At 40.0% G+C, this 26,551-nt stretch overlaps 2 protein-coding genes and 1 long non-coding RNA gene across 5 annotated transcripts; 1 reads left to right on the top strand and 2 right to left on the bottom strand.

The window, feature by feature from the left end:
• Window positions 1–6,074: 6,074 nt before the first annotated feature.
• KRT40 (keratin 40) lies at window positions 6,075–11,608 on the bottom strand. The gene is made up of 7 exons (XM_045080653.1): window positions 11,165–11,608; window positions 10,392–10,474; window positions 9,970–10,126; window positions 8,441–8,602; window positions 8,243–8,368; window positions 6,698–6,918; window positions 6,075–6,174 (listed from the first exon to the last, which is right to left on the bottom strand). Exons 1-7 carry the CDS (start codon window positions 11,606–11,608, stop codon window positions 6,075–6,077), a joined length of 1,293 nt encoding a protein of 430 aa, XP_044936588.1.
• On the top strand, window positions 8,557–11,368 carry LOC106007070. Of its 3 annotated transcripts, XR_006606973.1 has the most exons (4): window positions 8,557–8,691; window positions 9,991–10,196; window positions 10,404–10,477; window positions 11,117–11,368. It is a non-coding gene; the product is annotated as an uncharacterized LOC106007070 (long non-coding RNA). The 3 variants fall into 3 exon arrangements; XR_006606972.1 differs by having other exon boundaries at window positions 9,991–10,477; XR_001181584.2 differs by lacking the exon at window positions 10,404–10,477.
• Window positions 11,609–24,612: 13,004 nt separating the features above from the next.
• LOC101676552 (keratin-associated protein 3-3) lies at window positions 24,613–25,319 on the bottom strand. Its single transcript, XM_004764574.3, has one exon. The coding sequence runs from the start codon at window positions 25,276–25,278 to the stop codon at window positions 24,982–24,984; it is 297 nt and encodes a 98-aa protein (XP_004764631.1). The 5' UTR covers window positions 25,279–25,319; the 3' UTR covers window positions 24,613–24,981.
• Between the last annotated feature and the right edge of the window lie 1,232 nt (window positions 25,320–26,551).

The raw sequence follows: 26,551 nt of genomic DNA on the forward strand, positions 1-26,551 counted from the left end.
TTCCTGATCCTTTATGGAGGCTCTAGGAGAGAATAATTTCCTTGACTTTTCCAGCTTCTAGAGGCTGCCCATGCTCCTTAGCTAGTGGCCCCTTCCATCTTCAAAGCCAGCATGTGGCAGATCTTTTTCACATGGCATGACTCTGACACTGACTCTTCTGCTTCCCTCTTCCACACTTAAGGACCTTGTGATTATATTGGGCCCATGCATATCATCTAGGATAATCTTCCTATTTTAATGTCAGCTGATTAGTGGCCTTCCCCTTTGTCATGTAGCCTAACATATTCAAAGATTGTAGGATAAGGACATCTTTGGGGGCCCATTATTCTGCATATCACATAATGTAAGGAAAAAGCACAATAATTTACAATAGCATCAACAAATATAAAATACACAGGAGTAAATTTAGTTAGAAAGGTAGGTCACATGAATAAAATATTTAAATGCATTGGAGGACAGAAAATTAGGATAAATGGAAAGATTTATCATGTTCTTGGCCTGAAATACTGTAGTCATCACTATAAAAATGTCAGTGATCTCTACATTAATTTAACTTAGATTCCAATAAATTTATTGAGATCCTCCCAAAATTGATTTCGTTTCAATTAGACAAGATAATTCTGAAGTTTTATGAGAAAAAATTAATCAAATTTGAGTAGCCAGGAAAGTTCTAAAAGAGAAAAGTTGCCAAGAGATTAGTCTTTTCTATTTTAAAGCCTCAATAATTAAAGTACTATAGTATTCATCCCTGAATAACCAGACAAATGAACAGAATAAAAATAAGGAGTCTAAAACAGACCTTGGGACACCTGGGTGTCTAGTTGGTTAAACATCTGCCTTTGGTTCTGGTCATGATTCCAGAGTCCTGGAATGAGTCCTGCATTGGGCTCCCTGCTCAGTGGGAAGAAGAACCTGCTTCTCCTTCTGTCTGCCTCTCCCCCTGCTTGTGCTCTCTCCCTCTCTAACAAATAAATAAATAAATAATCTTAAAAAAAAAAAAAAAAATAGACCTCCTTACAGATTGGGATTTAGTATATGATAAATGTGACATTTAAAATCAGTGGGGGAAAAGACAGACTGTGATAGGTAGTTTAGGGACAATTCTATATCACTTGAGGTCAAAGGTAGGGCAGGAAATGTTAGAATCATACCTCGTGCCTTATAGTAGGACAAGTTATAAATTTTTTAAAAATATTTTATTTATTTGAGAGAGATAGTGAGAGAACACAACACACGGGGAGGGACAGAGGGAGAAGCAGGCACCCCACTGAACAGGGAACCTGATGCAGAACTTGATCCTCGGCCCCTGGGATCATTGACCTGAGCCAAAGGCAGATGCTTAACTGACTGAGCCACCCAGGAGCCTAACAAATTACAAATTGATCAAAGATTCAAATGCAAAAAAATGAAATAATAATTGTGCTAATAAACATGAGAGTTCTTTTATAAATTTAAAGTCAGAAGGCCTTTCTAATAATGACCAAAATAAAGAAACCATAAAAACTTATAAACTGACGACACCGAATAACTTGTACATTGGTAAAAACACAACCTCTAAAATCAGAAGACCGATGACAAACTGGGAAAGCATATTTGCAGTAACATTGTAGATAATGACCGGAAAGAAAATACAAAAGGCATTCAATTTAAAAAGTGCCTTAGAAGAAATGCTTCATGTCACTAATAAAAAAGGAAATGTAAACTTAAAGTACACTGAGAAATCATTTTATCTTTTCAACTATCAGATTGGAAAAAATCGCAGTTTGATAACAAATGTACTGTATACAGCCTTTCATTTATTGCTGGTGAGAGTAAAAATTCATACAAGTTACTATACTGCTACAATAGTTGGATAGTGTGATATTGGCATGAGGGTTGGCAAATTGTGAAAAAGAGTACGGATTCTAGGAACAGACTCATATACATGCGGGTCAGTTGATTTTTTAAATTAATTTTTTTTAAAGATTTTATTTATTTATTTGACAGACAGAGATCACAAGTAGGCAGAGAGGCAGGCAGAGAGAGAGAGAGGAAGGGAAGCAGGCTCCCCGCCTAGCAGAGAGCCTGATGTGGGGCTCGATCCCAGGACCCTGGGATCATGACCTGAGCCAAAGGCAGAGGCTTTAACCCACTGAGCCACCCAGGCACTCCAGTGGTCAGTTGATTTTTGAAAAAGTTTCCCAAATAGGTCAATGAGAAAAGGATGGCCTTTTCAATAAATGTTGAGGTAATTGTATAAAATTGTATAAAAGAAATTACTATATCTTCTACCTCACAAAATTTATTTAATAATAAATAAATTTATTTAATAATAAATAAATTTATTTAATAATAAATAAATTTATTTAATAATAAATATTCATTAATTTAGATTTAAATTACTTAATATTTATAATAAATATTAATATAATAAACAATAAATTAATTTAATAATTTAAATTAATTATAAAAATTAATTCAAGATGGATTAAACACTTAAATGTGAAGATTGTATGTATGGAGTTTTTAGAAAGCAACATGGAAGAGTATCTTCATAATCTTGTGGTGAGCAAAGATTTCTAGCACATGGAGAATACTAAGAAACATAACACTTCATTCCAGTTAAAATCTTTTGTTGATTAAAATATACCACTAAGAAAGCAAAAGGGCAGGCCACTTGCTGGGTGAAAGGATTCACTATTTTATAAAGGACCTTCCTTTGACCCAGCAGATACATGACTAGTTCTGTGCTCAAGAGAAGTAAGTGCATGTATATACACAAAAAGGCTTGTATAAAAATGCTTGTAGCATTTTTATTCTCAATAGCACCCAAACTGGAAACAACCCAACTGCTCACAAGGAGGACAATGGATCCACACACTGTGGTATGTTCATAGAATAGATTGATACTCAGTAACAAAAAAGAATGAACTATTGGTATTCACAGTAACACGGAAGAACTTCATACATTATGTCAGCCTGAGGAAGTCAGGCACAAAAGGTTACAAACAGTATGATTACATTTATATTAACTTCAAGAACAGGTAAAACTCATCTGTAGCCTTAGATATCAGAGTAGTGATTGTCTTCTCATGTGGGAGGTGAGCTGACTGGGAAAGAGCATGAAGATACTCTCAAGGTTGGTATTTTACATCTTGCTATGCTAGTTCGTATCTTGATCTGGATGATTACATGACTGTATGTTTTCAAATTTTGTGGAACTGCATACTTTCCATTGATGCATTTTACCGTATGAAAATTAGATCCCAATAAACTGATATTAATACAGAAAGTTAAGATATGATACAGCTGAGTCGCTCTGGTAATGCTCATTACTCTATTCATATACTTGAATTACAAGTGGATCATAGATTCACTTGCGAAAAATGGAAGTCATAGATGTGCCAAGAGAAAGCGTAAGAGAATTCTTTTATAAATTTAGAGTGTATAAATTTTTAATTTTATTTATAAAATTTTTATAAATTAATCATAAATTAAGAGTGACAATGACTCAAAATCAAGAAACCACAAAAAATGGATAAATCTGACTCCAAAAATAATAGCATTTGAAATTGTAATCATTTTAAAAACACATAAAAAGGACTTTGAGTTTTATAACTTTGATTAATGTTATTTTCTTCTTTATTTTTTTCTACACATTCTACAACTACTTGGGTGTATCACTTTCAGAATCGGGATTTGACAATTATTTTGTATTTTTGTTTTCATACCCTTTTCTTCATCTTCTCACTTTTCTTCTCTTGAGTGTCTTGGGTAGAGGTTTTCCTTCCTTCCATAGCTGACTGCTTTATTTGTGTTCTGGAGCTGACTCCTCTATGATTTCTTCAGTATCATATTTCATCAATTATATTCCTCATTTCTTTCATCTTGGACATCTTCGGTACTGCTTGATCAATTTTCCTTTCCCTGTAAGCGTATTTTTTAAAAATTTTTTATTTTTTTCATAAACATATAATTTATTATTAGCCCCAGGGGTACGGGTCTGTGAATCGCCAGGTTTACACACTTCTCTGTAAGTGTATTTGATCGGAAATGTCTTATTCATAAGTATATAGCATTTCAGCCATGAAGGTAGCTTCTTCCTTCCTTCCGTTTTTTTTTTTTTTTTTTTAAGATTTTATTTATTTATTTATTTGACAGCGAGAAAGACTGAGAGTGAGCACAAACAGGGGAGCAGGAGGCAGAGGGAGAGGGAGAAGCAGGCTCCCTGCTGGGCAAGGAGCCGGCAGTGGGGCTCAATCCTAGCACCCTACAATCATGACCTGAGCTTAAGGCAGACAGTTACCGACTGAGCCACCCAGGTGCCCCTTCTTCCTTCTTTCATTACCATTTTTTTTTTTGAGACAACATTGGGTGTCTGTCACTTTCATTTGCTACCACCAGCTCATTTGTTAACTTTTGGCAATCTGACTAACCTGTGAGTATTCTATGACATAGTCTATCTTGAAGAGCTTCTTTATCTGCCTTAATAGCACCATTTTCCAGTGAGGAAATGCTCAGTGCTTCTCCTGCAAAGCAATGTACAAATTTTTGATTGCCAGGCAATTAAGACCCCCCCCCAAGTCTTGACCCAGCTGACTCTACCTCATATCCCTTGGCTCCTGTACCCGATGCTTACACTCTAACCAAACTGTATCCCTTACCATTCTCCAAGCTCTCCTTGCTTTGTTTCCCCAGAGCAGATTTATTGTTGAGGTTTCCTCCACCTTTCTTCATCTAGGTGTTTCAAGGCTGCTGTGGGAGAGAATTCAGCACTCACCCATATTTGGTACTCCTCTCCTTTGGGGCACGTGGGAAGATAACTCTTTCTTGTCCCCTTGCAGTTAGGAGTAACCAGGTCTTTAAACTCTAGCTCAAGACCCTCGTACAGCCTCTTTTCCTGCCCCAGGGACTGGGGAGCCAGCACATTCCAGATGCTGGAAAAGCAAGTCTGAGAGTAATAGAAAGGAGTTCCCTTTACAGTGTTGTCCTGGCTGGAGCCTTCTGGGAAAGAGGCTGTGTAGGAGAGAGAAAGGTTGGGCTTTAGGTCCAGACTGAGATCAGTAGCTGAGATATAGGGAGAAAATATCACCTCTGTAGGGCTAGCAAGTAATCCATGAGTTGTAAATACCAAATACATACTATGAGAAGCCCGAGTCCTTGGGTCATGAATGCTTCTTGCATTTAGAGCAGGTAAATTTTGAGGCCATTGTTTCACATGAGAGTTCTCATGGTGGACTATATACACAGACACTAGAATGCAAGGCTTTTTGCTGGTTCTTACAAATGAGTGATGCATTATATTTTTAGATTAAAAATTTTATGCAACACTAAGTGCTAAAATTACTGGCATTTTATTTAGTGCATTGTTAAAGCTACAAGAATGTTATATTCTTTTTTTTTTTTAAGATTTTATTTATTTATTTGACAGAGAGAGATCACGTAGGCAGAGAAGCAGGCAGAGAGAGAGAGAGAGGGGTAAGCAGGTTCCCTGCTGAGCAGAGAGCCTGATGCAGGGCTCGATCCCAGGACCCTGAGGTCATGACCTGGGCTGAAGGCAGAGGCTTAACCCACTGAGCCACCCAGGTGCCCCAAGGATATTATATCCTTAACTAAAAATTAGGACTCTATGAGATTTTACTGAGGAAGGTCTTATTGTTTTATCCAAAAATAAAATGGCCATTTCAGTGTTTGACAACCCAGGTGAACTCCTTCTATATATGTCCATGTAGAAAAGGATAGAGTTTCCTACTTCAGTTCCACTTTGATTTTGCATTAAGCCAGGCATAGGCAATTACCCTGGCATCACATCATTAGTATATCCACAGTTATAAGCCACAAAGATATGTTTGCCATGTTAAAGGAATGAAACACATTTTATTTGGAGCAAGAAAGTTTTATAGACTGCTCTAATATCACAAGCAGGCGGGAGAGGAAATGATAAAGCAGAAATATAGTGAGGATGTTTAGAGGACAAGTGTAGGGTAGAAATGCCTTCTTGACTTTCAGGTGCAGCTGTCTGTGCTGCCCCTTTTAATTTCCAGGACCCCGCCGACTTTGATTCCTCCATCCAACAACACACGGGGGTTTAGCGCTCACGTACAGCAGTTTTCGACCGTGCAAATCACATACGCCGAGCAAGGCTCACAGGTGTTGCTTGATGTGCTTATGGCAGAACACGGGTTACAGGGGAGCCTGTGGAAATTTTGAACCAGGTTTAACAAGGGAAAGCTGGATAGAATTTCAACTCAGGAAAGGTCATGCCAATATCTGCCCTGCAAATGATCTTCTGAACACTCTTCGCCGAGTAACATTTGACTTAAGCCTATGTCAAGCCTGGACCCAGCATTGCAGTTCCATATGCACTGCAGCTACGCCAGCTGAATACAATTTTACATGTTTACTTCACTTGCAGATGTTGTCTTGTGCATGTTCCTGATTTCCCTTTGGTGCCAGACAGGAACAAAGGGAGATCGCCAGCATGGAATCTTATATATGATACTCATTCCGCTTTTGAACTTCTGAATACTTTTGAACACTTCTACTGTCATGTGATTAGCCTGAGCTATTTTTTGTTTGTTTGTATTTTACCCTTGTAAGGAGATTCTTTAATGCGTTAGGGAGGTTTCACCTTGGGCAGACCTTGAGGAGGCAGGATTCTCCTGCATGAGCCTCTTTGTGACTTGGGGGATTTGGAGAATAATCATGTGGAACTTGCCTGCTGTCCTCACTCTCAAGGAGACCACGGTACGTGTTGATCTCGCACTCCAGCCGGGCCTTTGTGTCCAGCAGCACCTCGTACTCCTGGTTCTGCCGCTCTAGGTCACACCTGATCTCGGCCAGCTGGTTCTCCACATTATCAATCAGGCACTGTATCTGGGCCAGCTGGGTGCTGTACTGGGCCTCCGTCTCTGCCACAGTGCATTCCAGAGATTCTGTCTGCAGAAGGAAAAGAGTGTATTCAGGAGGGCTGTTTAGCATAGTCTTGGGGCCAGAGCGCTGCTTTCAAATCCTTGCTCTACCCTAGTGCAGCTGTGTGACTTTGAGAAAATGACTTAGCTTCTCTGAGCCTCCGTTTTATTCTATTAAAAAATGGGTAATGCAAAGTATTTAACTCATAGGATGGTTGTGAGGATTAAATGGATTAATATGTGTAAGGCACTTTGAATAGTGCCTGGAAAAATTTTTAAAAGCTGTATAAGGGTTAGTTATTCCTACCTTCACTGTGCTCACTACAACCTGCAACATACTCGGATGTAGCTTCAGGAGGGTCAACAGCATTTGAGAGGAGAAACTGAGTGTGGGCTTGAGGTGGGGAGGAGCCCTAAAGAGTGGTTCAAAGCAAAGGCTCTGGGATTGAACCAGCTGGATCCAGCTTCCACTTTTGCCTCTTAAAAAACTGCATGGCCCCTATGTAATCTGAATCTCAGTCTTCCTCATCTATATAGTGGGGTTATAGATAAAGGGGTTTACCCCGTAAAGCTACTGTGAGGCTTTTAAGGCTCTCAGAGGATGAATGTGCAGCTATTATTCACCAAGACAGTCTCCCTAGGCTGTAACGTGGCACAGACAGTGGTGTTTCACTGGATGCGGCTAGTGTGGTATTCTTTTTTTCTTAAATTGTTTATTTATTTTAAATAATCTTTATGCCCAGTGTAGGGCTCAGACTCACGACCCTGAGAACAAGAGTCGCACTCCTCTGATTGAGCCAGCCAGGGGCTCCCAGTGGATGGTATTCTGGTTGCTTGGTGGTGTGGGGTGAGTGAAGGGTCTGGTTGAGGTGTGGATCCTGGGAAATTTTAGGGTAGTGGTAGAATGCAAAGTGTGAATACCATTCTTTTATATGATGATGAGTTTGGGAACATGGCCCATATCAAAACAGAGTTAAAACCCACTAGAATACTTGAATGCCTTTGGCTCAGAGATTCCACTCTCATCCTGCTCCTACCCTCCTGCATGCGCGCTCTCTCTCTCTCTCTCTCTCTCTGACTCTGGAAGGTGCTGGGGATCATGCTCAAGGCCAGGAGGGAGGGTCAGGCATCCTGCTGGGACAGTACAAAGCTGTTGACCTATTACCCCTGCTTCTAGCTAGGTAAGCAGCAGTATTTGGGGGAAAACAAGGGAATACAGCTGTTGCAAATTAGAAATTCAGACTTTCTGCCCTGTGAACTGTGGGTCTCTCCTTGGGGTTATGGAAGAGGGGATAGCATCTCAGGGCCTGATTGTTTAGTGAGAAAAACAGAGCTGTCTTTCCTTCCCATACCAGGCTTTGCTGCGCTTGGAGCTCGATTTCCAGAGCATTGGCTGTGCGTTTCAGTTCCAGGATCTCTGCCTGGCAGTCCTGCAGCTGTTCTGTGCTGCACACCTGCTGCTGGTTCAGCTCCTCGGTCTGAAACACAGGTATGATCAGAGGATGCAAAGAAGGACGAAGCCTGTCATTTTTCTTGCTCCAGATGCTGACCTGAACAGCGAACCATTCTTCCACGTCTCTGCGGTTGTTGGCCAGCACTGTTTCATACTGACAACGCATCTCATCCAGGACCCTGTTGAGGTCGATGGTGGGGGCAGTGTCCAGCTCCACACTGAGTCGGTCACCGAGTTGTTCCCGGAGCAAGCTGACCGCCTGAAAGAGGAAATGGAGTAAAGAAAGCCACAGAGGGTTGGAGAAGAAAATTCACTTTGACATCCCAAGGGCATCCTGTTTCTGGAGAAGTGAGTAAAAAATGTGGGATTTAGAGTCAGATAGCTTAGGTTGAATCTCTTTTTATTGCTCAGTTTCTGCATCTGCAGAATGGGTATAATAATTTTGCCTTCCCCAGAGAGTTATTGTGTGAGATACAAGTTAATATTCATATAAATCACTTATGAAAGTCCTTGGCACAGAGGAAGGTCTCAGTAAATGCTATTATCATCATCACATGCTCAAAGGGAAAATATACGATGTTACATCATTCAACTTTTCACTCTGTAGCTTCATCAATGTGAGATAATCATATACTTCATATTTTATGAAAAGGTTTATAGAGACAGAATATTTCAAAATAGTGGCCCAAATATTATCCCCATTCTGAAATGGCCTTCATACCCTGTGTTTATCAGTCTGATTTTCATACTTTATGGATTAGAGGTACATCTGGCATAAAGCCTCCAAGGAAAGCCATTTATAGAGTTGCCTCCTTCACAAAAGCAATGGCAGGTAAACAGTGGTTCTTTCATCTGTTACTGGCTGGGGGCCATTCCATATGTACATCCAGAGATATGCTGGAGTGATCAGCCTGGACAGTGTTAGTGCTGTTAGAGGTTAATTGGATACTTGGGTCGTGAGGGCCAGGGTCCCCAAAAAGAAAACTGGGATCAGGATGCTAAGACAAAACTGTGCTAGCATCCTGTTTTACAGCAAGGACAAGACCTTAATAGCCTCCCATCTTGCAGCCTCTGCAGAAGTGACTTTTGCCAAATATCCTGAAACAAACAATTACCCATAAAACACTGGTCACTATCTCAAATTGAGGCAGTTAGTCTCCAGATATCAGCCCCAAAGACCAGCAACACATGAACAATAACCTGATAGGTAGACAGGTGCCTCATCAAAGCCTTGATCAGCGCACCTTAGTGGCCAAGCCACAGGAGGCCCACACTCAGGATGCTCAAGATAGTTTCTGGAAAGAGCTTCTAGAAACTGCTAAACTGGAAAGGGAAAACGGCAACCCTCTCGGTTCCCCTCCCTCTCCAGGAGCTTTATACTATCACTCAATAAATTTTGCTTTGCTGCCACCACTCTTTTATCTGGTCTACTTCTTCATTCTTCAAAACGTTATGACCAAGAACTGTGGGCACTAAGGGAACAAAAATCCTGTAACGGTGCCTCGAGTAATCTCATTCCAGCTTTAGCAATATCTGTCCAAGTTAGATTTATATACACAACATGAAATCTATCAGTGTGACTTTGTCACTTCTACATTTGTTCCGCAATTTTACCACTTTCCTCACCTCTTCATGGTTTTTCTTAAGGCAAAGGAGATCGTCCTTCAGAGACTCCACATGGGCCTCCAGGTCACTTTTGCACAGAGTCAGTTCACCCAGGATCCCCCGCAGGCCGCCAATGTCTGTCTCTACCAGCTGGCGAAGAGACAGTTCAGACTCGTACCTTTTAGAGCCGAAGAGATACAAGATGGTGATTACTTTGCTAGACACCACGTATGGTGCTGGGCATGCTGGTGAGTGACACAAGGACTCAAGGAAGCCATATCCCAAATAACAAATATGAGTTTTGTGAGCATTCTTAGCTTAAAGTAAAGCTTATATAGAGAATATCGGTGGTGTGTGCAGATGCGTGCATGTGTGAGAGACTTTGGGGGAAAGAGAGAGAGAGGGGCAGCCATAAGTTATTTTCAAATTCAAATTTAACTTACTTTGATCTAAAGTCATCGGCAGCCAGTTTGCAGTTGTCAAGCTGTACAGCAAGTCTAGAATTCTCTGCCTTCGTGCACAAGATCTGGTAAGTAAGTTAGTTATATGTAATAGAGGGCTCTTTGAAAGAAATGTAAATAACTATTTATTTAACAACTATGCCATCTTTTAGAAGTCTTTATAAGAAAGTATAAAATAGCTTTCAGCCTATTTTTCTTATTAACCATGTCACTTCAATGAAGAGAAAAGCAGGACCAATTTATAAAAGAAATAGAAAAAAAAATTTTTCAGTGATCTAAGACATTTTGCAATATTCCTGGCAGTTGAACTTGGATTTTTCTCCCGAGGTAGTTTGTATTATGAGTGTATCCCCATCCACAATGTTAAAAATTCATCAGTAAGAAAAGATAATGATTACAAGGATGATATTACACGATTAAAAAGATGATATTTCAATATCTATGTTAAAGATAGCAGCATAAATATCCAGTGTTACATACAGTTTTCTTCTCATTCTCTGGATGACATAGTCTAGATGTGAGTGAGTTTATTTGGGCCACTTCATGATTACTGGAGCCCCATGGCTAATGCTGATGGTTGCTGATGCTCAGCCCACCACCTTTTCCTCTAAGTCACACTACTTCTTGGAAGATCCCTTTCCCTGGGGGGGGGGGGACTTCCATAGAACAGACTTTCTTTTCTTTTCTTTCTTTCTTTCTTTTTTTAGTATAAGGATAAAGCAAATCACAGGTTAGGGCAATGAGAGACATCAGACCTTTTGCTGGAGCTCTTCGATGGTGTCGAAGTAACATTGATAATCAGGGCACACCAGTGGGAGGTCCTCTTCACATTGCTCTCGGATCCTGCATTCCAGCTCCGCATTCATCTCCTCCAGGCCACGCACCTTCTCCAGATAGTTGGCGAGTCTGTCATTGAGGAACTGCATTGTCTCCTTCTCGTTGCTGTTGAACACTCCATCCTCACACCAAGCACAGTTCCCCACCATGCACGGATTACAAGTCCCAGCCAAGTAGCATGGTGTGAGGCAACCAGTCGGCAAACGAGACCTGGATAGGAAGCTGGGAGTCTGGCATCTGGATGTAGCAGGGGTGCTGGGGAGGCAAGTGGTGTCCACGGAACAGGTTGAAGCAAATGCACAGTCAGAAGCTCTGGCACAGGATTCAGAAGAGCAGCACGTGGGGGAACCGTCAGAAGTCATCCTGTTAGATGTGAAGAACAAAGACTAGTTGTGAAACTCCAACTGACTGGCTCCCAAGGTCTCTTTGCTTCCTGAGACTTTTATACAGCCCACAAAATGAGTATTTACAGAATATACCAGATGTTCTGTTTATCATTGTTGGTGCCAGTTTTCATATGAACATTCATTAGTGTTGTTTGTTTGCTGAGAAGAGTTTTATGCCTCATAAAAGAGGCATAACTTCAGGTTACCAAGTAAGGACACTATTTCCATGTGCCAGTAGGATTAAATGCTTGGTTCAGAAAATCTTCATAGGAAGCATTGTCTTTTTGGTAGAATATGGAAAGGCAGAAAAAATTTGGCCACTCAATAATTACAGATACAATTGATTACAAATAATGAAAATAATATTCCCACAGATTTTACTCTTATCTATTGGAAATTGTTTATGTATCCTTTAAAAATTCATATCACTTATCATTAAATGCCATTTATTTGTTTGTGCCACCATCATAAAATGTTCTATGTTGTTATCAATCTTTGTAATGCTTTTTTGGTCTTGCTGTGTTCACATGGTAGAGGAGTGAGGTGTGAACTGGGTTTAAAGTATGTGTGTGTGTGTGTGTGTGTGTGCGCGCGCGTGCATGTGTGTGTATGAACCATATCTACCTGTGCGCAAATTGAAAAGTCAATTTACATAACTGATGGGCATAATCTGTGTCCTCAACGCAAAAATACAAATTGGTTGTTAAGATCTGGAGTGGTGATTTTTGATTTCCTGAAACTTGTTTTTTCCACATTCTTATGGCTCATATTTTAGATTAGGATACTGTTTTTCACCTGTATTAATAATAAGAGTGAAATAATATTTCTTTTTTAAAAGATTTTATTTATTTATTTGAGTCACACAGAGAGAGAGAGAGAGAGCACAAGCAGGGAGGAGGGAAGAGGGAGAGGGAGAAGCAGGCTCCCTGCTCAGGAGGGAGCCCAATGAAGGGCTCAATGCCAGGACCCTGGGATCATGACCTGAGCTGAAGGCAGATGCTTAATCCACTGAGCCACCCAGGCACCCTAATGAAATATGATTTGTAGGTTATAATCTTTTAGTCTCTTGGGAAACTAAGCCCTCATGGGTTATACTTCAGAATAGGGGCTAAGAAGCTACAGAAGGCTTCTCTCCTGAGATAGACTCTGTTTTCTCTTATTTATTTCTTTTTTAAGGCCACAAGTATAAAAATTTGAAATAATGGGACTGGGGAATAAAATGGTATAAGGTGAGTTCCAGACCAGCAGTTCCATTGGTTGAAATCCCTGGTGCAGTACCAAATGGATAGGGATCTGAGATAAAACTTTTTAAGACTATGTCTTGAATTTCCTCTCCAGTATGTAGAATAATCTCTTTTACTTTGCTTGGAGTAATTGTGGTATTTATTTCATTTTCAAAGGGTGGGAGAGCAGATTGCCTCCAGATACTTTAAAATTTGGAAAAAAAAACCCTATTCTTACAAAGTTAAAATTTTCATGATCCAGAAAAATTTTGTTTCTCTTTTTCTAACTCTGAACACTCTTACCTAGGTAGGTGATAATGGAAAAACCAAAACCAAAAACAAACCAAGAGATTTTAAATAGATGGGTGTAAATAGCCTCTTAGGATTTATTACTCTCCCATCCAAGTACTAACCAGGACTGACTCTGCTTAGCTTCCAAGATCAGATAGGATTGGGAGGTATCATTGTAGACTCTTGGGTTTTATTATTCAGAGTGGAGTTGGGTTTGATTTTAGTGATTCTCTTTACATTTCAACAATGCTAAATGTTCTTTTTTATTCTTTCATCATTTTATTTAAATTCAAGTTCGTTCACACATAGTGTGGTGTTAGTTTCAGGGGTAGTGTTTAGTGATTCATCAGTTGCATATAACACCCAGTGCTCATTACATCACATGCCCTCCTTAATGCCCTCTTCCTTCACCCCATTACTCCATCCCCCTACCCTCCTCCCCTGCAGCAACCCTCAGTTTGTTCCCTATGTTTAAGAGTCTCATGATTTGCCTCCCTCTCTTTCTCTATCTTATTTTATTTTTCCTTCTGTTCTCCTGTGTTCATCTGTTTTGTTTCTTAAATTCCACATATGAATGAAATCATATGGTATTTGTCTTTCTCTGACTGAATTACTTCACTTAGCATAATACACTGTAGTTCCATTCACATCATTGCCAATGTCAAGATTTCATTGTTTTTGATGGCTGAGTAATATCCCACTATATATTTACACACCATATCTTCTTTATCCATTCATCAGTTAATGGTCATTTGGGCTCATTCCATATTTTAGCTATTGTGGATGGTGCTAATATAAACATTGCGGTGCATGTGCTCCTTCAAATCACTATTTTTGTATCCTTTGGATATATACCTTTATTTATTTGCTGGGTTGTGCACTTGCTGGGTTGTAGGGTAGCTCTATTTTTAACTTTTTGAGGAACCTCCATACTGTTTTCCAGAGTGGCTGTACCAGTTTGCGTTCCCACTAACAGTGTAAGAGGGTTCCCCTTTCTCCACATCCTCACCAAATCTGCTTTCTGAATTGTTAGTTTTAGCCATTCTGACTGGTGTGAGGTTTTATCTCATTGTGGTTTTTATTTGTATTTCCCTGAGGCAAGTGATGTTGAACTTTTCTCCATGTGTCTGTTGGCCACTTGTATGTCTTCTTCGGAGAAATGTCCATTTATATCTCCTGCCCATTTCATGTTCTTGGAGTGCTGACGGTATATTGATGGTTTTTGCAGAGGACATGAGTTCAAGGACTCAAAAACATTTGAAAATCAGAAATTGCAAATCTCTGAAGGAAAATTCTTATTTCCACAGTAACCTAATGAATTAAAGGAAGGATTTCTTGGAAAAGAATCCATGTCTTGGTTGTCTATTGTAGATTCCAGTTAATGAAAATGCAGCAATGTGTCATTATTTTAAAGTAACTGCAGGTAAAAATAAGAAATATTTCCTTTAATCTTAAGCTAATTTCTATTTGTAAAATGTTATATATGGAAAGAGAGAGGATGGAGAGAGAGGAAAGTAGTGAGAGCACCAGCACACAGGGCTATTTTATTTTGGGCTTGATTAATTAGGTAGTGTTGTATGACAATCTATAGCTTTAGTTCCTATCTTAGTAAATTGAAATTGCTGGGGTACCTGGGTGGCCCGATTGGTTAAGTGTCTGATCCGTGATCTCATCTCAGGTCTTGATCTCAAGTCATGAGTTCAATGTCCATGCTGGGCTCCATGCTGGGTGTGGAGCCTACTTAAAAACAAAAACAAATATACACTATGGAGTATTATGCCTCCATCAGAAAGGATGAATACTCAACTTTTGTAGCAACATGGACGGGACTGGAAGAGATTATGCTGAGTGAAATCAGTCAAGCAGAGAGAGTCAATTATCATATGGTTTCACTTATTTGTGGAGCATAACAAATAGCATGGCAGACATGGGGGGTTAGAGAGGAGAAGGGAGTTGGGGGAAATTGGAAGGGGAGGTGAACCATGAGAGACTATGGAATCTGAAAAACAATCTGAGGGTTTTGAAGGGGAGGGGGGGTGCGAGGTCGGGGTACCAGGTGGTGGGTATTATAGAGGGCACGGATTGCATGGAGCACTGGGTATGGTGAAAAAATAACGAACACTGTTATGGTGAAAATAAATAAAAAATAAATTAAAAAAAAAAGAAAAAACAAAAATAAAAACAAAAACAAAACAACAACAAAAAGAATATTGAAATTGCCCAGAATTCCTTTTTATGGCATATCATCCTCAAAGGAGGGGACATTGGGAATAGAGAAAATAAAGAGATGCTGTTAAAGGTCATGATAACATGACATCATGGTTTTCTTCTTGTAATGTGCCCCTTACCTCAGAACATCCACCTACAAGGGCTGTAATCACTTTAATAAAATGCAAATCCATTTTTTTGCCACTTTCCACCTATAACATCCCAACTTCCTGGCTTGGCAAATGACCTTTTCCAATCTGGTGCCAGTTTACCTTTCTAGGCTAATTTCCCGATACTTTGTCTCACAAACCCCAGACTGCAGCCATCCTTCAAGCTTTATAGGTGGTGCTTCCTTGGTCCACTGCTCTTCTGCCACCCTGGATGAAACCACCTGTTAAGACAGCTGAAACGATGTCTAGCTCCTCACACCGAGATGGAGGCTTTCCCATCGCACACATGTCCGTTACAGCAGTTGTCACATCTCTTACCATTATCAGTATTTTGTGTTTACTGTTCTTTCTCCTTTTAGGAAAAGTCTCTTCTAAGACCAGCGTATCTTATTTGTCTGATCCTCAGCACTTGGGACACAATATAATGGGCCCTTAATAAGTGTTTGCTAAAAATATAAACACTTGGCTCAATAGAGGTTTCTGTTTGACACATAATTGCTAAGGAAAGAAGCTGAATGCTGCAGGACAAGGAAGATAGGTGGAGGACGAACAGTGACATCCTCCTGGTCATATTTACATTCTCGTTCCAGTGCTCTTACTAACTAGCTCTGTTGTCTTCATCTAGTCATGCAACTCCTTTGGGACTTACTTAGTCCTCACTGTAGGGAAAAATAATAACCTGTCACTTCTACATGGAGTTGTCAAGGCATAAACAATATGGATATATTTCACTTTATAAATAGTAAAATGATGCCCATGTAGGGTCTCCAGTTAATCAACCTTGGTCCCCAATACCTCCGTAATTGCCAAGTACATATTCTTTTTTTCTTCCAAAATTTTTAAGTTGAGATGAAATTTACATATATTGAAATGCAATTTGACAAATGCATGTACCCATGTAACCCTCACCCCAGTCAAGATACCTAACATTTCCATGATACCAGAATGTTCCCATGTACCCTTTTTCACTTAGTTCCCACCTCCCAAAGGTAAACACTCCTCTGATTCTGGTTACCAGAGATTGGTATTCCCTATTTGTGAGTTTCATAAGTAAAATCACAGTGTGTGTACTTTTTTATTTGATTTCTTTGGCTCAGTGTCACAATTTTTATTTCATCCATGTTGTCACTTATACCAGCTCTACAGTATTTCCTTCCCTCACTCCCTTCCTTCCTTTTCTCCCTCCTTCTCTCCCTTCCTCTAGTCCCTTCTTCCTCCCAATCTCCTTCCTCCCTCTCTCCTTCCTTCCTTCTTTCCCTCTTTCCTTCCTTCTTCCTTCCTCCCTCCCTCCCATCCTCCCTCCTTGCCCCTCTCTCTCTTTCTTCCCTTCTTTCAAAAAAAAAACAAAACCCACAAAGTTGCTGAGGAGTATTTCATTGTATGAATATGCTACAATGTGTCAATTCTCCTTGGATGAACATCTGGAATATTTCTTCTTTGGGGATGTTATGAATAAAACTCCCATAGATATTCCTGTACAAATATTTTTGTGGATATGTATTTCATTTCTTTCTCATAAATATTTAGGAGTAGACTAGTTGTGTCATACAGTAGGTATATGTTTCTTTTTATAAGAAACTACCAGGCCTTTTCCCAAAGTGATTATACATACCCTTTTATACTCTTACCAATAATGTAGGAGAGATTTAATTCCTCTATATCTTCATCAATATTTGTTATTGCCACATAGTTTAATTATAAACATGTCAGTGTAAAAGTGTTCTCTCTGATTCTAGTATAATACCATCATTCAAACAGTTCTTCAAGAATGCAGCCACACAACATTCACATTAAATAATCTAATCTAAACTAATATCATAGTTTAATTTATATCTCTCTGATGACTGATGCTGAGCAACTTTTCATGCATTTATTGCCCATTTCGATATCTTTTTCTGCGAAGCAACTATTCAAGTCTTTTGCCTATTTTTCTTGGTTTATTTATCCAGGAGAAAGTATATGCCCCTTTGCAACACATTCTCCACTGTCCTAAATTTTTACCATTTCCAGTGTTCCTTCCTGTGGCAAAATTACTATTTTAAACCAAAAGCACTTCATTCAGTGTTTCCCTCATCAGAGGGATAACATTTTGTAATCCAAGGCAATTGGTTTCAGTGGATGAAAATACCATTAGGGTAAATGCACGGGTCCTACAAAAAAGTGGCAATTAAAATCATTGTTTGACTTAAAATTATCAAAAAGTAAAAATTAAAAGAAAACTTCCTAAGGTGGTTATTACATGCTATAACACAAATGAAAGTTTTTTTCTGGAAGTACTTTCTCTTAGTTGTTCTCATAGTTGTTTTTCTTCAATTCCCATCTCTTTTTAATAGAATATTATACTTCTGAATTAAAAAGAAATTTAAAGCATTTAAGGATTACTACAGATAACATTTAACAGTGTTAGCATCATGATGATTATGGGCTAAGAGACATGAAAAAATGGTATTGGTAAAATTTATTAATAGTTTTCTAATGTCTGATCATGACAAAAATATATGCTTTTTTATTAGAAGGCTATTGTCTTTGTTGATTATAGTTTTTCCAGATTATAAACTTCAGAATGTATTTACTTAGTTATTTTCATTTATATTAAAAAGTGATTTATTTTTAAAATTCAATATATTTAAACTAAAGAAATAAAACAGTTCACCCATTTCTTCAACTCCCCACTTCCCTGCCTCTGGCAACCAATCTGTTCTTCATAACTATCAAATTGGTTTTATTTGTTTGTTTGTTTTTGATTCCACACATGAGTGATCATACAGCATTTATATTTCTCCATCTGACTTATTTTACTTATCATTATGCCCTTGAGGTCTATCCATGTTATTGCAGTGGGAAGATCTCATTCTTTTTTATGCCTGAATAATATTCCATGTATGGTATAGGTTGTTTCTGTATCTTGGCTATTGTAAATAATGTTGCAATTAACATGGGAGTGCATATATCCTTTAAAAAAAAAAGATTTTATTTATTTATTTGACAGATAGGTCGCAAGTAGGCAGAGAGGCAGGCAGAGACAGAGAGGGGAAGCAGCTCCCCACTGAGCAGAGAGCCCGATGTGGGCCTCAATCCCAGGACCCTGAGATCATGACCTGAGCCAAAGGCAGAGGCCTAACTCATTGAGCCACCCAGGTGCCCATATCTTTTTTTTTTTTTTAAAGATTTTAATTTGAGGGACAGAGAGAGAGTAAGAAAGAGTAAGCACAAGTGGGAGGGGGGAGAAAGAGGAAGAGGGAGAATCAGGCTCCCTGCTCAGCACAGGCTCGATCCCATAACCCTGGTCTTGATCCCATGGGCTCAATCCCATGACCCTGGGATCATGACCTGAGCTGAAGGTAGACACTTAACCGACTGAGCCTCCCAGGAGACCCTGGGAGTACATGTATCTTTTTTTATATACAACAAATATATATAAAATATAGAACTATATGAAATATAAAAATTATACAAAATTATATAAAAATTATATTTTCTTCAGACAAATACATAGAAGAGGAATTTCTGGATCATAATGTAGGAACCTCCATACTGTTTTCCATAGTTTCTGCACCAATTTACATTCCCACTAACAGTGCACAAGGGTTTCATTTTTTCCACATCTTGCCACCACTTGTTATTTCTTATCTTTTTAGTACTATCCATTCTGAATGATGTGAGATGGTATGTCATTGTGGTATTAATTTGCATTTCCCTGATGATTAATGATGTAAACATCTTTTTATGTATCTATTGACCATTTGTATGTCTTCTTTGGAAAAATGTCTATTCAGAATTTCTGCCCATTTTTAAATTGGGTTGTGTTTTGGTATGGAGCTATATGAATTCTTTATACATTTTGAACATTTCACCTTATCAGATATATGATTTATAAATATTTTCTCCCATTCAACAGATTGTCTTTTCACTTTGTTGCTGATTTCCTTTGCTGTGCAGAAGCTTTTTAGTTTGATGTAGTACCACTTGTTTGCTTTTGTGGCTTTTGCTTTGGGGATCAAATTTTAAAAATCATAGTCCAGACCTATATCCGGGAGCTTCCTGCCTATGTTTTCTTCTAGGAGTTTTATGGTTTCAGATCTTACATTCCAGTCTTTAGTCCATTTTATTTTTATCTTATTCATTTGGAAGATAATCCCCTGTTTCTTCATCTTGCTTTACCTTTATGCTAGGTTCTATACAGTAGATGGCTTTATGTAGGAGTGGCCTTATGAAGATGAACCTTGTTGTTCAGCTCTGCTCTGGCTCTTCATTGTGTCTCAAACTCTGTGCTTGTGCAAGTAGCCTATTATATTTTTTAATAGCTCCCAGCATTAAGGATGTGCCAAGACCTGTCAGTGCCCCAAAGAGGAGGATCTTAGTCAGCATCTAGACTCAGGGTGACTGGGAACCAGACCCCTAGGCATTAGCTTTTTAAAGTAGGCAAATATATACAGTCCTGTGAGACTGTATATAGTCTGGCCCAACCAGCCAGCAAAGCCAGGTGATCTGGAGGTGTCCACTGAGCCGCAGTTACAAAAATAGGGGCTCAAGATGAGTGTATAAGCCCTTTTTTGGGTCGTACCACTGAGCTGGAGAAAGGCAGAGTGCCTGCCAAGATGGTGTCCTTAGTCTATGTTCCTTGAGAGCCACTCAACCCAAAATGTGTGCTGTGTCTGGAGTCCTCCCAGGAGAAGCAACCCGCCTCTTCTTCACAGAAAGAGAACAGAGTAGGGGGCGGGGGAATGCTTGTCCCTGTGGTTTTCTTGGGGTGGTAGCCTGCCAAGAACTGTCTCCCCTGTTGCCACAGTCCCGTGGAACCCAAAAGTGTGAAATAATCTAGGGTGTCCCTCGGACACAGGACATGTGTAAAGTTCCCTTTCAGGGGATAGTGGTGCTCTGAAGTGCTGCAGAGCCTGAGGGGGAAGATAGCGCCTACCCTCTGAGATTCCTAGAAAGGATTATAGATGTATGTGTTTAATTAGAAACCTGCCCCTCAGGTGTAGATATGATTAGCTAAAGGCCTCTATTTTTTTTTTTTTTAATTTATTTATCTGACAGTCACAGTGAGAGAGGGACCACAAGCAGGGGGAGGGGGAGAGGGAACAGCAGGCTTCCGGAGGAGCAGGGAGCCCGACAGGGGCCTCGATCCCAGGACCCTGGGATCCTGACCTGAGCCAAAGGTAGACGCCTAACAACTGAGCCCTCCAGGCGCCCCAGATACAGGCTTCTTAGAAAGACCAAGCTCCTGGGTAAGAACTCTTTCTCCTTTGGTTACAGTCCTCTGGGACACATGAATGTAAGCTCCACGGGCCACAGGAGGTGTCCCCTTGTAGCACTGCCAAAAATAGGGGTGCCAGACGGGGTGACTGGGTGACACGGATTCTGACAGTCCCATGTAGCCAGGAGCACAAGCTCCCCGCTGGCCTCCAGAGCCAGGTGATCAGGACACATCCGCTAGACAGCTGTGGCTGCAAAAACCCGGGCACCAGCTGAGGACTGAAACGCTGCAGCTCGGGAACACGAACCGGAGCACGCCAAGATGGCGCCCACTAGCTTCCGGTCGGTGCTTGTCGCTGAGGGGTGTGTGTGTGGAGTAGCGCCTGCCCCTTCAGCCACCCACGCTCTAATATAAGCGGGAGCGCCTCTTCTGTCGAAGTCCGGGGACCATGGGCTGCTGGAGCTGGGCCCTGCACCGGTGAGTCCAGGCGCGGGCAACCTTGAGAGCCCTTTCTCTCACGGCCGTCGCGTGGGGCTGGGGATGCGAGCCTCCGCTGGTTTGAAGGGTTGGATGTTTTGGGGGCTTGTCTTTCAAGTGTGTGTCTGAAAATTGGGATGCCGGATGTGGGGTTTGAACGCACAGCTACTCTGGGAGAGGCTCGGGGTTTACAGTTCTTTCCTGGTGGCGAGTCCCACCCCTTCCCCCCTACCCTACCCCACCCCCACCATCACCCCAGCGGTGGGGGCCAGGTGGTGCCCCAGCCTCCTACCCGCCTCGGTGACCTGGTGTGCCCCGCAGCCAGCCCTTAGGTTTCTGTCAGAGAAAGTTGTTCCAGATGGAGCTGTAACCCTGGGTATCTGTGGGAAGAGGGGCGTGCAACAGCTTCTCAGGCGTCACCTTGAACCGGAACTCCAAAGTGATCTTTCAGATGGATGCTTTTTATTAGCTTTATCCCAACATGTTTTCATTTTCCTTTCATTCTTAAAGTGGCTTTTACAGGGGCGCCTGGGTGGCTCAGTGGGTTAAAGCCACTGCCTTCGGCTCAGGTCATGATCTCAGGGTACTGGGATCGAGCTCCACATTGGGCTCTCTGCTCAGCGGGGAGCCTGCTTCTTCCTCTCTCTCTGCCTGCCTCTCTGCCTACTTGTGATCTCTCTGTCTCTGTCAAGTAAATAAATAAAATCTTAAAAAAAAGTGGTTTTTACAAACTATAAAACCGAGCCCCCGCCCCCCCACACCTCCTGGACCTTTACAATGAGATTTGATTGTCCTCTGACCTCCGTTTTTTGTCTGAGTTGAAGTCAGACGTTCTTCTCTTTGCTGCCCTCTGTTTAATGTGTATTTACTCCTCTTACTTCTTTCAGGCGTGCTGTTGAGCTTTTTTATTCAACAGTTTGGCTGTGGTATATGTAGGTGGTTGTGTGTGTTTGTGTGTAGGTTGTGTTACCTGTTTGGGGTTTGTTGAGAGTCTTCAATTTGTAGTTTAATAAGTTATATCACTAAATTTGGAAAAAAAATCAGCCTGTTTCTACCCAACTTTCTGCCCCACTTTCCGATCATTCTGGAAATCCTATTTCATAATTGTTGGGTCACTTGGTGCTGTCCCACAGGAGGCTGCTCAGGTTCTGTTCATTTTTTTCAGTCCCCTTCTCTCTGTTTTAGTTTTGATAATTTTGATCTATGATTATTTTGAGTTCTCTTATTTCACTGACCTCACTCCTAATGGGCAGTTTCCAATCTGCTGTTAAGGCCATCTACTGAATTCTTTATTTCAGATTGTACTTTTTAGTTCTAGAATTTCTATTTGCTTCTCACTTAATGTAAATAATTTAAATTTAATTTAGCTTGTAATTTTATTAAAAATTTAAAATTCCACTTTTCTGGTGAGCTTCTTCATCTTGTTTACTCTTTTCCTTTCACACTGCGTTCCTCTTTCCCTTTGTCCCTGAAAATACTTATAATGACTTTTATAGTAATTGTTATAAAATTCTTGTCTGCTAATTCTAATATCTGTGTATCTATGGACCTGTTTCTATTGGCTGATTTTTTTTTTATTATGGATGACATTTTTCTGCTTCTTCATATGTCTGGCAAATTTTTGTGGGGTTTTCTTTTTTCTTTTTGTTTTTAAGAGTTATTTATTTATTAGAGGGAGCATGTGGGTCAGTGGGAGAGGGGCAGAGGGAGAAGAAGCCACTCCCCTCTGAGTGTAGAGCCTGCAGCCTGAGCCCACAACCCAAGCCAAAAGCAAGAGTCAGTTTTAACTGACTAAGCCACCTAGGCACCCCTGTTTGACAATTTTTAATATGTCATTCATTCTGGAGGATATATTTCAGGAAGTCTTGGTATTGTTGAATGTTGAGTTTTGTTCTGACAGGAAGTTAAATCACTGGAAGATTCTCTTGATTGTCTCAGGCTTGGTTTTAGACTTTTCTAGAGCGAGAATAATTTGGTGTGTTCTTTTCTCAATTTGTGATTTTTTTTTTTTTTTTTTTTTTTTTTTTTTTTTTTTTTTACTCTTTTTGGTGTGTCTTTCCGGAACATCAGTTGAATGCCAGAGGCACTGAGAGCTTTGTCATCTCTGCATGTACTGGAACTTCGGTGTCTGTTAGTACTGATTGACATCTGGTATCTCCATTCACCTCTTTATCCCCAGAAGCCATTCTTGTGAGCCTCATGGAATTTTATCCTGCGTGCAAGCAACCCAGCCCTTTGCAAGTACTTAATAAGAACATTTACACAGACTTGGGCACCTTCCCTCATACATCTTCTTTCTCTCTAGAACACTGTTGGGCAAGTTCCAGGTCACTAATTTCCCATTTAGAAACAGTTGTGCTTCAAAGTTCACATATCTAGAGCAGAATACAGTATTTCCTTTTATTTTTAAAATTTATTTTTTATTTATTTTTGGCATAACAGTATTCATTATTTTTTCACCACACCCAGTGTTCCATGCAATCTGTGACCTCTATAATACCCACCACCTGATACCCCAACCTCCCACCCACCTGCCAATTCAAACCCCTCAGGTTGTTTTTTAGAGTCCATAGTCTCTCATGGTTCACCTCCCCTTCTAATTTCCCCCAACTCCCTTCTCCTCTCTAACTCCCCATGTCCTCCATGCTATTTGTTATGCTCCACAAATCCTTTTTTAATTTTCTCTTACTTCTCTGCTCCTGTGCTCTGTAGGTGACAAAACCCCACTACCTAATCTTTGACACCTTCTTCTCTTTCAAATCCCTTTGACCACAAGCTCAAGTCAATTTGTCTTTGTCTTTCCCCTGTTTATTACCATGGCGACAATCTTAATTTCTCAATTGTCCTCAATTTTATGGTGTCACAGCACTTTGCTAATACTTCTAGTAGAACTTATTTTTTTTATTATAATATGGTGCCCAGCATTCGATAAATAATTGTTAATGTATGAAGGAATGAATGGGTATTGTGTTTGTATCTGCCTGACCTGCTAGACAATCTGTTCCTTTTGAGCAGGAACAATAAAATATGGGGCACATAATCAGGTATTTAATAACTGTTTACTGAGTGAATAATGACGTTATAAAGTTATTAATTTTTTTTTGCATAAGCACATTAGGTCATTGGGAGTTAATATGTTATGTCTTCATGTCATGTTCAGTTCTTCCCAATTTACCTTAAACCATTTCTTGGGAACACAAGGCAGGAAAAGTCTATTTGCAAGTATGCTGAAATAGTGGACCATCTTATATGCAAGACCACTTAGTTTTCTTTAAGCAACAAGAACAATAAAAGCAAGAAATATTTGCAGTCACACTTTTTAGTTTTGCAGATGTTCTCAGTTCTTAAAAGGCTGAGAAGTACATTTAATGAATTAATAGGAATAAACAAACATAATTGTAGACATTTGTGCTATGCCAGAGATGTAAAATTTATTGTCTGATCATCAAGAAGCTCTTCAGTTTCCAGAAAGATACCACCCAACTCTGGAAACAGAATTCCCAAAGCACCCAAAGAAAGATAATCTTTAATATTAGGAAATGAAAAACTTTGGGAAGCTAATAGCATCCACCTATTCAAATTGCCCTTGATCACTAATATCTACCACTTGGCCATTGAGAGTCTCTTGGTTTCTTTTTGAGCCAGGGTTGGCAGGGGTAACGTCATCCTTGTTCCAACTTGGAAAGCAGAGGCAATTAGTTGCAGGTACAGAGACAGGTGAACGCTAAAGCTTCTGGGTTGATTCTTTCAAAGTCAGGCACGGAGCAAAGCAGCCATCATTCAGCAGCAGCTTGAGATGCAGGGCTCACAGGAGGGCTGAGTGAAGGTCGTGAGGTTGATGGTCTCCAGGCCTGGGGTGGGGTGGCAGGAGTTGAGCAGGAAGCAGGTGGGCACACAGGGCTGAGGAATGTGGCAGGGTGGGGGGCAGTTGTCACAGCAGGTTGGCTCCAGTAACCAAGTGGTGTGAGGGCAGGTGCTGGGCAGGCAGACTCCACACCGGCAGCATTTGTCAGAGGAGCAGATGGTGGTGGCGGGGCCGGTGGGGACACTGCAGCAGCAGGGAACACAGCAAGCCATGGTGTTGGGAATCTGTGTTTTTAATTGATTTGCTTGTAACGACAGATAAGGCTTCTAAGGTGTGAATGTCTCCTCTTGCTTTGAGGCTCTTATATACCCTCCCCAGTGGGTGTTGGTCCAACCAGAAGGCTTCTTTCCTGGTTCTTGTTTACATTAGTGTACCCATTATCCTTTGATTGGTTTGACATTTAGATGCTTGTAAAGAGTCTCTATTCTCCTAATTAACATTTATTTGAATTCCTTGCTAAATCTGAACTGATTACTCTTGCTATTTGTGACTGGAACACAAGCTTTATGATGTATCACCAAAAGCTTCTGCTATTACAATTCCAACACCAGACTTTCTGGGGAATATTGCACAATAGTATACCTGTAGTTTGTAGGTCTTATCACTAGTGATGGTTTAGTGTTTATTCTCTTTGCCTCTGTCTGTATCAATTGGCCTGATGATGTATTCTTGTTCGGAAAAGTTGAACTTAAGTTTAGTAACTTTCTTTTAGCTTTGGGACTTTAAAAAAATTACTTAATTTTTTGTTGAGATATAATCGACATGGAACATTGTATTAAATGTTGGGACTTTTGAAGATCGTACTTACATTAATATGGAGAAATATGCTATTGAGAAACATGGCAAACTTTAAAAGACACGTATTATTCCATTTTTGACTATAAATATTATATATTTAAAAATTTGGACAAAATAGGAAAGTATAAAGAAAAATTGCTCATATTCTTATCATCAAGAGATATTCTCTATGAATATTTGTATATATGCCTCTAGTCATTTTCCTATATATTTATTATTATGTTACTGGAATCATACCTACTTTTCTGTAACTTGCCTTTTGCTTAAACATAAATATTTTCATTATTTTGTATTCTTAAATATATTTGATAATGTTATTCTTAAGGTTTCCTAGTATTCATCATATAGTTACACATCTAAATTACTTAAAAATTTCATATGATCAGGTTATTTGCAAGGTGGTAATTGTGGCAGTAGTAACAACTGTGGATAGTGGATAGAAGTCTTTATGCACATTTCTGATAGAAGTCTTTATGCACATTTCTGATCATTTCAGGAACAGACTTATCGGGTAGAATTATTGGAACAATATTTTAAGGCCTTTGATATTCATTGCCATACTGCCCTTCAGAACAGTTCTTTTTGTCTCTATTTATGTATTCCCACTAGCTGTATTTGAGAGTTGCTGTTCCCCTATACTTTTTGATGGATATTTTATTTTAAAAGTGTTTTAACAACTTAGTGGGT

This window comes from Mustela putorius, unplaced genomic scaffold, assembly GCF_011764305.1.
Source record: "Mustela putorius furo isolate JIRA1106 unplaced genomic scaffold, ASM1176430v1.1 tig00000487_pilon_pilon_pilon, whole genome shotgun sequence".
NCBI classification, from domain to species: domain Eukaryota; kingdom Metazoa; phylum Chordata; class Mammalia; order Carnivora; family Mustelidae; genus Mustela; species Mustela putorius.

Bases quoted from the DNA above. Each gene is read 5' to 3' on its own strand.
- KRT40 (XM_045080653.1), bottom strand. From the start codon at position 11,608: ATGACTTCTGACGGTTCCCCCACGTGCTGCTCTTCTGAATCCTGTGCC. The intron at 8,369-8,440 runs GTCAGCATCTGG...CCTGTGTTTCAG, and splicing joins AAGAATGGTTCGCTGTTCAG to ACCGAGGAGCTGAACCAGCA. The intron at 6,919-8,242 runs GTATGGGAAGGA...TTCCTTCTGCAG, and splicing joins TCCAAGCGCAGCAAAGCCTG to ACAGAATCTCTGGAATGCAC.
- LOC101676552 (XM_004764574.3), bottom strand. From the start codon at position 25,278: ATGGCTTGCTGTGTTCCCTGCTGCTGCAGTGTCCCCACCGGCCCCGCC.